The sequence below is a fragment of the Podarcis muralis genome, chromosome 13, assembly GCF_964188315.1.
Source record: "Podarcis muralis chromosome 13, rPodMur119.hap1.1, whole genome shotgun sequence".
NCBI lineage: Eukaryota > Metazoa > Chordata > Lepidosauria > Squamata > Lacertidae > Podarcis > Podarcis muralis.
In genome coordinates, this window is record NC_135667.1 from 52,779,263 (window position 1) to 52,791,893 (window position 12,631).

General features: G+C 45.6%; 1 protein-coding gene across 10 annotated transcripts in view; it reads right to left on the minus strand.

Moving 5' to 3' along the window:
* The window catches only part of EPHA5 (EPH receptor A5), a 243,872-nt gene that overhangs the window by 176,301 nt on the left and 54,940 nt on the right, over window positions 1-12,631 (minus strand). For all 10 annotated transcript variants that reach the window (XM_077917600.1, XM_077917599.1, XM_077917598.1 and 7 more), the window contains exon 3: window positions 3,898-4,561. In XM_077917600.1, coding sequence (XP_077773726.1) covers window positions 3,898-4,561 — 664 coding nt within the window. The remainder of the gene's footprint in view (window positions 1-3,897; window positions 4,562-12,631) is intronic.

Sequence of the window (12,631 nt, forward strand, 5' to 3'; positions counted from 1 at the left end):
TAATTAAAGTTAATTAGGAACTTTAGGTCATGGTATTTCTAGGAAACTAATACGCTGTCGTCTCAGCCCATTTTTGGTTTGCATCGGAAAGAAAACACACCCATGGTATTTATGGCGGGAAATGTTCCCTTTTGGCTCCGCTGTTTCCAAATGCAGCGCTTTCCATGTTCAGAGTCTTTCCGTCGATGCTTTATTTCCATGCTACGCAATCAGCTCCCAGTAGAACAATTAATGTTGCGTGCTGGGTTTTTTTTTATCCTCTAAACTTGACCTGTTTTTCCACTATACCTTAGGGTGCAATCTTCCTTCTGTTACTCACATGAATGGACTATTTAGAGTCTCAGAATTTCATCTCAAGTGTACTCGTCCTTGTCTCCATTTTTTTAAAAAAATAAAAATATACCGAATTGGATATGAAGTTGCTCCAGGACTCCCAATTCAGCCATTCCAAACATCAAGCATGATAACGAAGAAAGCCGCAGGTGGGGTTATGACCACAACTGTCTGAGGCAATCATTTCTTCCATTAGAGAAACAATCGCCAGTTTCAGTGACACTTCAAACAGTGTCTGAGCCATACAGCTTCAAGTAGCCAAGTGCTCTACCTCTCTCTATATATATTTTAAAAAACCAAAACCAGGTATCCCAAATCAATTCTACACAGCACTGTACAGTGGTACATTGGGTTACAGACGCTTCAGGTTACAGACACTTCAGGTTACAGCCTCTGCTAACCCAGAAATAGTACCTCAGGTTAAAAGTTTTGCTTCAGGATGAGAACAGAAATCGTGCAGCAGCGGCAACAGGAGGCCCCATTAGCTAAAGTGGTGCTTCAGGTTAAGAACAGTTTCAGGTTAAGAACGGACCTCCAGAACGAATTAAGTTCTTAACCTGAGGTACCACTGTAGTGGCAAAAATAGTTTGAATTGTGGTCCAATATTATAAAATTGGGGATTTAGCCTGATTAATCAATATTTATTTCATCAACATAACCTTTTGCAGATTGTCATGAAACTTGACATTTTTGACCCCTAATCATATGCCATAAAGTTTGCCATCTCTTCCCAGCAATTGCAGAACAATATATTATATTGTTCAAGGATAAAAAAGTAAGAATCCTTTAATAATACACTCCTTATTACAGCAAGAATCAGAGAGCACAATGGAATACGAGTTTCTATGGTTTCCTTACAGAAACATATGATTTCCAAACATAAGCCTCTTCTGCTACCTTAGGCAGGGTTTTGGTCCAAGGGACTGCAAGGCAAATTGCTTCGCAAAGCCCAAGAGAGGACATCTAAGGCATATCGGCTGTTCTGACCAGTTACTCCGAAATTATGAGCCCTCCAGCAAAGAAAAGAAGTGACCGGTTTAGCACAGGGTCACCACACAAATTATAAAAGTGATATTTTTAAATGATAAAAATATTTCAGTAATTAAATTTATTCATGGACTAGCAGGTACATTTCAGAGACATCTACAACACCTCGCATCCTTAATCTGGCACACAGTTATTCATTTATACTGCAAATGAAACAAATTGGCTATGCTGAAATGCTTGTAATTCCAGTATCCCCCTCCCCAAAGTCCTTGTTCCATTGACAACCAAGGAAACATTTAAAATTTGCATTCCTAGCTATGTCAGCCTCCCCATTCGGCTGCGAGCTCCTAGGTTGTCCTTATCAACCTTTGTGGGGTTTGGCCGTGTGCATCTGAACACCAGTTGTGTGTTTGTGTTGTGGGGTGGGGGGGTTACACTGTTGACTATATGCCCTGCATATGGACTTTCTGAAAATATCTGGCTGCCTTCTTGTTTTACTGGACAATGGATTTCTGGTCTCATCCAGCACAGCTCTTATTTGGCCTTATGGCTTTCTGATGGACATGAACATTTTGATAAAGTATCCTCTATCATTTTGCAAACATGAACAGGGATGACCAAATCAGTCAAAAGCGCTACTACTGCTGCCAATTTGCTTTGCACGCTGTAAAATATAGCCAACGTTCCTTTCATCAAATAGTCAAAGATTAGGAATACCCCAGTACTTTTAGAATCGGATGACACACACGGTGCTGCCCTTTCATTTCTGGTTCATTTCTTTAAAATCAAAAAACTTGGCAATCACATAAAATTACCCATACCTTGATTTAATCAATAAATAAACAGTCCAGAAAAAATAACAGCAAAAATGTATTAAAATCTGCAATCCAATTCGGCAAGTGAGCATTGCCCAAACATCTGTTCACAGATTTCCTTGGTTCTGGCCATCTTATGCAACATGGAACTTAAGACCACCGCATTATTTGGTCTAAATCCTTAACACATTTAAAAGAACACTACTCACCAAGTTCCCTGAATGACCCTGTTGCTTCTTAGTCATTAAAAAAAACCATTTGCTCATTTATAAATACAAGTAATTTTATACCGCCCTTCAATCACATTTCCAGGGCAACCCACAAGAAATAATAATTCAAGGGTAAAACCAAAATTGTTACACCGCAACCAAAGCAACGACGGACGGCCATCTATACAGCACAAGCAACTCAACCTCCAGGGCAATCGGCAAATATAGCCAGACTTCGACCAAAGCCGTATTTACAATGAGTCAAAGCAAAACGGCAAAAAGTATATTAATAGCAGCAGCTGATGGAACACTGGGTGGTTAGAGGCAGCCATGGAAGACTGCAAGAATGCTTGTAAGAATATAGTGGACTTTTGTACAAAGTACATTTGTATTATGAAAGGATGGGTTTCCTTTATACCTAGGCACTCCTGTCTCCACACACCTGGAGTTCATCGGTGCAGACAAGCAACCACTTACTAAGCATAAATTGCAGACTATAACTCGAGAGAGAGATAACAGCAATTCTTTTGTGCCCTTGTCTGCTTTCTGTGCAATTTTGGTCCACATTGTGATTTACTCTGTCCATGGGCTGCTGCCACAAACATAGCTGTACTCACAAGACCATAAAACAAGACCAAGGTGTCCGGACCTTTGCAATCCAGTTATTTGCTTAGGGCTGACTCTGTCCATGGCCACATGCAAATCTACATTTGTTTCTAGCTTAACACAGCCATGGCCATCTACTCAAATGCAGCCACAGCCATCTGCTTACAGCCATCTAGGAAAAGCAGAGTAACAATGTCACTTGCCTACTCATCTGAAGCTCTTCTAAGGAGGCTCAGTGTGAACTCTGGCATCACGAAAGTCAGAGTTTGATGACTAAGGGCTAACTCGTGCATGCGTGCTCACTGCTCAGTTCCTTATCAAGTGACAACTTGTGGCTGAGTGCATGAAGATCCTTCACCGAGAAGGGAAAGCTAAAAAGGTAAAGGACCGCTGGACAGTTAAGTCCAGTCAAAGGTGACTATGGGGTTGTGGTGCTCATCTCACTTTCAGGCCAAGGGAGCCACGGTTTTCCACAGACAGACGGTTCATGTGGCCAGCATGACTAAATCGCTTCTGGCACAACAGAACACTATGATGGAAACCAGAGCACATGGAAACATCATTTACCTTCCCACCACAGAGGTACCTATTTATCTACTTGCACTGGCATGCTTTCGAACTGCTAGGTTGGCAGGAGCTGGGACAGAGCAACAGGAGCTCACTCCGTCGCGGGGAATCGAACCGCCAACCTTCTGATCAGCAAGTCCAAGAGGCTCAGTAGTTTAGACCACAGTGCCCCCAGCATCCGAGAAGATAGGGTGTTGAAGTACTGCAAGAGTTCCATCTATGCTGCTATGTGCATGTGTGAAATAAAAACACTGCCATCGTTATGATAAGGAATGTATCTATTCACTCTGACACTGTATAAAGAATCTGCATATGTAATAGCATTCGAAGCTGATCATCCAGCTACACCAGCCAAACTATTCCCAACATTAAATCCTTACCCTGACAAGTGTTGTTCTTCTCTTCGTAGCCTGCCTTGCACATGCATTTCCCAATCGGCACCAGCCATTCCCCTTCGGCACTGCAGTGCATCCGTGGGGGTTCGTCTGTCACAGAGTGGTTCACACATGACCCCAAGACTTCCAGAAGCTGAGAAGAATCCGCTCCGGTGATGGTGTCGGGGAAGATGGCCAAGTTCCGAACCACCACAGGGCACTTCTTGTAGTACACCCTCACAGAGACCAGCGCGATGCAGGCGCCCACATCTTGGAAAGCAAGGTAAAACCCCTTTTTGGTCAGAGGCCCAACATCTCTCACCTCTGTGTTCAGCTTCATGACTCTATCTCCAAGGTCTAGCTCTGTGAAGCTCTCATCCGCCGCAATGGTATCAATCTTGATGTACTGGTTTTCTTTTACGTTCCTTCCGTCTTCGTCATCCGATTCAAAATAATACATGTTAAAAGTCTCTTTGCAAGTCCCAAGTCCTCCAGGAAGGCTGTTGCAGTCCCTAAGGGTGAATTTCAGTTCAATGAAGATCCGAGAGGCTCCTTTGTTGGAGATCCAGCTCGTCAGAAGCCAGTTGTTCTGACTCTGTTCCATGACTCTGCACACTTGATATGTGTGGATCGGCGCATAATTCTCATCCACCTCGCCAATTTCTTCCCACTAAACGTTTGTGGGAGGGGGGGAGGAGAGAAAAAGAAGAAAAATGAAAGCACACATTTAAAAAACAGATTGCAAATGTCTGTAATTCTAAGTTGATAACTGTGCTAGACCTCAGTAAGCAGAAGTGAAGTATGTTTGCAAAAGTTGGGTGTCTGCCAGATATTCTAAAAGCTAAATTGGGAAGGTGGGGGGAGAGAGGGAGAGGGAGAGAATGTGACCTGATTCTGCCAGTAAGAAGAATCCTGTTCTTTTGGGCGCATTCTGACCACCTCCCCCCTTTTGCACATGCTGACACATCATTGCCAATGCTTCATACATTCCAGAGCGGAGACGTAACACGAAAAGAGGTTCTACCACATTGCTCTGAGAATCCTGGGAGCGCACGCTTCAAATTAAGTTAGTAATTGCAGAGGAGATGAAAAGAGGAAATGCCCAGTTCATACACACAGAGGCAAACATGGAAAGCTGGAGAAATTGCCTTCTTATCTTCTACAGCAACCAGGAACCAGTCACCTGGTCCAATTTTTCAAGTTGCCTATGGCAACGGGGCACCAAGTTTTCCACATGCCTGCCGTTAAGCTCTTCCTTTCCCAGTTACTGAAGTGTTAAACTTAGACCAAAAGCTAAACTACCCATTACTCTTCAATTAATACATTATACGTTCTAGCTTGACGCTCCCTCGACAATGGGGAAGAAATTGTTTATTGTGGCGTGTGAAGCTCGTAAGGAAGCAAACAGCCTCTGCCGTGTGTCTGACAATGTTCTCATAAAAGCTCCACTAAGGAAGAATCACATTGTTTTCTGACTGGTTTCTCTTATGCCGCACTACTTAGCCGAAACGATTCCTTCCATCCTCATGTTGTGTACTTCTACTTTGGTACTTGGCGCTTATGTCTATTAGTTCACGGTAGCGATCCATCAAAAGCACACACGTTATGAATGGGTAACAAATGGTTCCTCCTTTTACAATGATCTAGTCACAAAGGTCTAGGGACGCGGGTGGTGCTGTGGGTAAAACCTCAGTGCCTAGGACTTGCCAATCGCATGGTCGGCGGTTCGAATCCCCGCGGCGGGGTGCGCTCCCGTCGTTTGGTCCCAGCGCCTGCCAACCTAGCAGTTCGAAAGCACCCCCGGGTGCAAGTAGATAAATAGGGACCGATTACCAGCGGGAAGGTAAACAGTGTTCCGTGTGCTGCGCTGGCTCGCCAGATGCAGCTTTGTCACGCTGGCCACGTGACCCGGAAGTGTCTGCGGACAGCGCTGGCTCCCGGCCTATAGAGTGAGATGAGCGCACAACCCTAGAGTCTGTCAAGACTGGCCCGTACGGGCAGGGGTACCTTTACCTTTAGTCACAAAGGAGGCCACAAATAGAACTTTGTAGGGCCAGAAGCTCCTGGGTGACTTTTAGCTATCAGTTCTCAAAGCCGGGTTATAGGAAAATCCTTAGCCTCACTTGGATTATCAAACAAAGACACCAGCCAGGAATATAGGAGCAAAACAGCAGCCAGTAGGTCTGGTCTTTATTTTAAAGGACTGTTGCTCACCACATGGGAGAAGCAAGAAGAAGCCCAGAACAAAGGGTGGCTCCCACTTTTATCAATTTTACAAAGATACCCACAACACCCCTAAAATTACATCACAAATTGGGGGGGTCTGGTGACAGAAACCTGAGCATCATTTTCCTTCCCTTGACCTCCACCTCACACCCATCAAGTAAGACAAAAGAAATATTTACAAGTTCCTGGTTTGTCCTGACCAAGAACCTAATCCATTCCTGATGGTTTGCTATTGTGCACAGGATGACTACCTGTCTGGTACCCATTTGCCAGGGTGCCAGTGATGACCTCTTATGCAATAGGTTGCTGTCTACCCATAATCCCAGGTTTCAGGGGTTATGGCTGTCTTTTACCAGTTCCCCAAGCCCCCCCTTCGGTAGCCATCTTTTCCCTGAGCAGAACAGCGTTGGAGATTGTGTGGTGCCATGTGTGATGTGGTGCTTTGAGGAGACAATGTGTGTGAACAAAGGGGGGTGGGTTACACGCTGCGTGCTGCAACACCCCCCCCCCATCAGTATAAAAATTTCTGTAACGGCCGCTTGAGCAGAGTCTCCCACCTGCCTTCTCTGCAGTCTGCCCACCTGCCCACTCATCGCACTACCTGTCTGCTCCTGGCTAAGGGATATTTGCTACAGCTGTCTTTCTCCTCTCTGCCGCGGCCAGAAGTGGTCAGGTGCTGCCAGAGGCTGAGCAGGCAAGAGGTTGCGATCCAACGGAAAGCTACTCTCTGCATCTGGTTGAAGCAGCTGTGGAAACAGCTACAGACATCGCGAGGGCTTATTTACAGCCTCCTGAGCACCAGTCAGCGCAGCAAGCCATTTATTTCTGCGAGGCATGCATGCGGATGCGAGGGCCTGATCTAAAGAAATACAGTGGTACCTCGGGTTAAGAACTTAATTTGTTCTGGAGGTCTGTTCTTAACCTGAAACTGTTCTTAACCTGAAGCACCACTTTAGCTAATGGGGCCTCCTGCTGCCGCTGCGCTGCCGCCACACAATTTCTGTTCTCATCCTGAAGCAAAGTTCTTAACCCAAGGTACTATTTCTGCGTTAGCAGAGTCTGTAACCTGAAGCGTCTGTAACCCAAGGTACCACTGTAATGAAATTATTGCTATTGTTACTGTTAAGGAATAGGACATCCATATTTTCATCGGAGAAATGTTGGAGAGTATGTTCTCTGTTCTTTTGGGAAAGCAGGGCAACCTGCTGACAAATATTCAGCCAGTGATGGCCAAACTTGACCCTCCAGCTGTTTTGGGACTACAACTCCCATCATCCCTAGCTAACAGAACCAGTGGTCAGTAAGGGTAGTCAAAATTTATTCCTCTTGGGTATCTCAGCTGTGGGCTTGAAAAGGGATTACACAGAAATGCTGAATATACACCAAGAATCTTCCCCCAAACTTTTCTGAAAAACATGCTACAGCTTATTGTCGGTTAGTTTCTCATATTGCCTGGGAGAGACAAAAAAAAGGGGGGGTTAGTTGCAGGCCCATTAAGGGAAAACGCTGTGAAAAAACACTGGTCCGTTCTTAACCTGAAACCTTTCTTAACCTGAGGTACCACTTTAACTAAAGGGGCCTCCTCCTGCTGCTGCTGCTGCACCGCTGCTGCGCGATTTCTGTTCTCATCCTGAGTTCTTAACCCGAGGTACTACTTCCAGGTTAGCAGAGTCTGTAACCCGACTGAGTCTGTGTTCAGGATGGAATGATGGAAGCTGCAAGGCCTGAAGAGCCAAAGCTTCCCCACCCCTGGAATAGATGGACCCTTGGTCTGGCTAGCCCAGGTATCCCCAAACTCGGCCCTCCAGATGTTTAGGGACTACAGTTCCTATCATCCCTGACCACTGGTCCTGTTAGCTAGAGATTATGGGAGATGTAGTCCCAAAACATCTGGAGGGCCGAGTTTGGGGGTGCCTGGGCTAGCAGGACTCTTCTTTTAAAAAGCTGGAGGGGGAGGAGAACATGGGTCTCAAATTTTCAGATCTGCCTAGCAACAATATATAAAGGGGAGCAGAGGTCTTGCCACCAGCCATTTTGAACAGAATATTCAGCAAAGATGAAAAGAACTGCCCCTTTCTCTCCCGTCTGGCATTGCTGCAAAGTTACTTGAGAAGGAAACAAGATGAAAAAGCAGCAGCTGCTGCTGCTGCTAGTGAGTGAAGGCTGCTTATCTCTGCAAACCCACAAGGGAGATCATCAAGATCTTATCCAGGCACCCTGACCTTTCCCTATTATTGTACCTTGATTCCTATCTCAGTGCAGGACAGCAACTTCCAGTCCGCCTCCCACCGCCAAGCCATTCGTATCTGCAGCACAAACAAGACTACAGCTACCTCCCGAGATTTCTATCACTACCCACCCACTGCAAAAGGTTTAACATGCCAAACATCAGTTCGCTTTAAATGAAATAAAAGAGAAGGAATCACCAGGCATTGAATGGATTAAACGGCTATGAAACTTTTCAATGTAATAAGAAGGTGCTTAACATTGCTGCTATACTAGTTTTAGGTTGTGTTTTTGTTTCAGTGATACAGTCATACCTTGGGTTACAAACACTTCAGGTTGCGTTTTTTTGGGTTGTGGACCGCTGAAACCCGGAAGTACCGGAACGGGTTACTTCTGTGTTTCAGCAGTCACACATGCGCAGAAGCGCTAAATTGCACTTTGCGCATGAGCAGAAGCGCCAAATTGCAACCCGCGCATGTGCAGACATGCCGCTGCGGGTTGCGAACATGCAAGCCGCATGGATCACGTTCGCAACCCGAGCGTCCATTGTATATCATTTGTTTGTTTTTGGACTGTACACTGCTTAGAGATTTTTGAAATACTAAACAGCATATGAATGCTTTTAAATGAAATGAAATCACTACTCAGGCTAAAAATCTCTCGCGTTCAGAATCCTGATTCCGTTTCAAAGGCTTCCAGAAAAAATCCACAAGCAGGCCTTGAAGGCAGCAGCCCTGTTCTTTTTTTTTTTTTTTTTTAAATACTTTTTATTAATTTTTAACATAAATATACAATTTTGATCCAAATTTTCACAAATTCCATACTTTTGGACTTCCTTCAACTTCTCTGACAATCATCCATATTTAACTCTTGCGGCAGCAGCCCTGTTCTTATCACCTGGTTGGCTTCCATCTGTCCCAAGAGACAATGGAGTGCTCCTCCGGGGGTTAAGTCAAACCAGTGCTGCACCAAAATTATCTTCCCAGAATGCAAGCCTGAGCAGTGTGTATGGAGCTCCTGGCTGCCCAGACGACAAGACTCCCCTCTCAGCCTCGCTGAGTTGGTCCAAAAGAAAACAGAGCAATACGTTTGGCACCAGCTTTGACCAAGCTGCAGGAGGTACCAGAAGGACCAGCGGTAGAGGAAGCCTGTTATGTACTGAGTTGAATAGGATCCAAAATGCATCAGTCTGATTGGTCCTAGAACAATAGGATTCAGAATGCAGCAGTCTGATTGGTCCTAGAACAATAAGACCCAGAATGCAGCAGTCTGATTGGTCCACAGGAGCCACCCAATCCAGCTGCAGGTGGAAGTGAATCCGCAACCTGATTGGCCTACAGGAGAATCCCAGAATTAGTCAATCACGTGGGGCCCATTGTATAAATAATGTATATAAAGCAGACATTCTGGGGGAACTTCCATTCCTCCTCACCACTATGAGCTGAATAAAGAGCATGAAACCCAGACTCGACTCCGAGTATATTTCAAAGCCTCTCAGGGACCTAGGGCACGGCAAACCACCCACAGGAGCAGGGCAAACCGCGGGGCCTCATCTGCCCTACAGCTGAGGAAGAAGCAGCAGGCAGACAGCACAGAACCGGTGGCCGGTGGCCATTGGGGGCGATTGGCATGGTGACTGGCACCCAGAGGGGTGATCGGCACCTGGGGGGCGGAGCAGCGATCCACCCAGGGGAGATTTTGTCACCCCTCTCAGAAATGACCACCCGGGGCATACCACCCCCCTGCCCCCTCTTCCTACACCCCTGAGAAGGAGGCACACACAAGATGCCCTCCAACCATCTTAGGGGCTCCACTCCAGATTTGTGTAGGACTCACGCCTTACACCTTTTCTTTTCCCAAAGATATCCATCAAGGCAGAAGGTTTAGGATCAGAGTTTTTCTTTTCCCAGATGGGCTACCTTCCCAGGTTGCTGATCCCCATCTGCTCCACCTAAGACCCCTGAATATGGAGGATCTACCTAAGACCCCTGAATATGGAGGATCCATGGATAATAGCCATTAATAGGACCTGCCCTGATTGATTGATTGATTGATTGATTGATTGATTGATTGATTGATTGATTGAGAGCTCTGCACTAGAAGCACATTCCCCATCCAATGGCAGGGAGTGCCATACGTTTACAATCAGAAAAGTGATTTAAAAGAAAAACCAGCTAGGACACCACATAACATAGAAAGAAACTGCTGCACACTTGAAGGGCTTTTACCCAGTTCAAATTGTCTGAGCGCCACATGACTGCAAGATCTGTAACTTAACTATCTATGAGATTAAACCCCAGAACATGTGACATTAATTTGATGCTAAATGTTTCTTCCAAGTCTCTAACAACCTGAGAAGGAAAACATACATGCATTTCAATTACCTGGTGTTAAATCATTTATATAAGCAAGGCCTATTTCTGAATCGTAAGTGTTGAGGGGCGAAAAACAGCGAGTGAGTTAACGGGAGGGAGGGAGGCTCACAGCCCCTGCCAACCACGCTATTCACTTCAGATATAAATGCACAGTGATAAAGACCAAGATATCGCACGTACTACTAAAAATACAAGGCACACAGCATGTGGCAGACCACCCTCAGGTTCAAGTGCTAATTTTAAAAAGCTGGCTGCAAAAACATCTCCTGTCAAGGCAAATGTTTGCTTGAATGGCTAGGTACAATTTGTAAAGGTGGGAAACTGGCTGGCTGCTTATTCTGCTAGAGGACAAGAGACATCCCAACTATCAAGGCTGAAGGAGTTTATTAAAAGCCAAATTTAGGATATGAGCCTGCCCACCGCCCCACCATTCGTAGCTAATTTTGCTGCCGCGTGATGGAGGTAAGCGAGTTGCCCAAATAAGAAAATGGATGTACTCTCCTTTTCTGGGGCAGACTAGCAGTATATTAAGTATTAATGACTCATAGTGTGGTTTGTCTTCCATCTGTATTTGGTTTAATGGGGACATCAACTGATTCAGACTGATTTTCTTTCTGTGTGTGTGTGTGTGTGTGTGTCCCAATTTACCCAGTGCATCTGGGGCAGTGCAGAATTTCCTCCATACGTTTTTGGCTGACAAATGCATTTTGATTTGCAAAAGTGTGCATCTCACAGGTCCACGCGTCAGGAAACCCTGGATCTGCCCGACTCCCTCACCAGAAACATGTCCAAATGTATGAGCCCAACAGACCGTTATATCCCCAGATTCATAACACTAACCCACCCCCAAGAAACACCCATCCGACCACAGATGTGTAATCACAAAAGTATCCCTCCCAAAGGAGATATCATCAAACACAATGACAACACAAACACACTTTGACCCAAACACAATAAACGAGCAGTGCGTTTCTTTCAAGCTAGTCCATCAGAACTCCTCCCGGTCGCAGTTCTGTATCCTAAAACAGTTTACCCAGTCACCCACATTGGCAACCCAAATCATGGGTTTCTGACATGTTTAAGCTAGGATGACAAGTCTCCGTGCCACCCAAAAGCCTTTGCTCGCTCTATCCCTTTGTGCCCTCCTCAGTGATAGAAATTAGCCAGGCGCACTGTGTTACTGGTATGGGTCCAACTGCAACCACATGGAGATCTCTGGGTACCACATTGGCAACTGATATCTGCTTCTGGCTGGCCCCTCCAGCTATCTTAAGCAGGTAAGCAGATGAGCTTATTTATTGCATCTACCGGTACATCCCACCTTTTTCTCCAAGGAGTACATGGTACACCCCATTCGCTCCAGTGAGATATTCCAGGCAGTTCCAAACACAGACCCAGGGTCTGTGCTTCTAGTTGGAAAAATCAGGCACAGTGGAGACTGTGGTATCTTTATGATATATGGCCATTTACACATATATACAACCTGAGCCTAAAGGTAAAAAGGTAAAGGACCCCTGGACAGTTAAATCCAGTCAAAGGCAATTATGGGGTTGTGGTGCTTATCTCCCTTTCAGGCCGAGGGAGCTGACCTTGGTCCACAGACAGCTTTCCAGGTCATGTGGCCAGCAGGACTAAACCACTTCTGGCGAACCAAAGCAGTGCACGGAAACACCCGCTGGAGCGGTACTTATTTATCTACTTGCACTTTGTGCTTTCGAACTGCTAAGCTGGTAGGAGCAGGGACCGAGTAACGGGAGCTCACCCTGTCGTGGGGATTCGAACCACCGGCCTTCTGATCAGCAAGCCCTAGGCTCTGTGGTTTAGACCACAGCACCACCCGCATCCCACACATAAATTCTACCACTAGCTTAATTTGAAATTTTAGGGTGTCTTTCACCCCCAGATTCCTAACA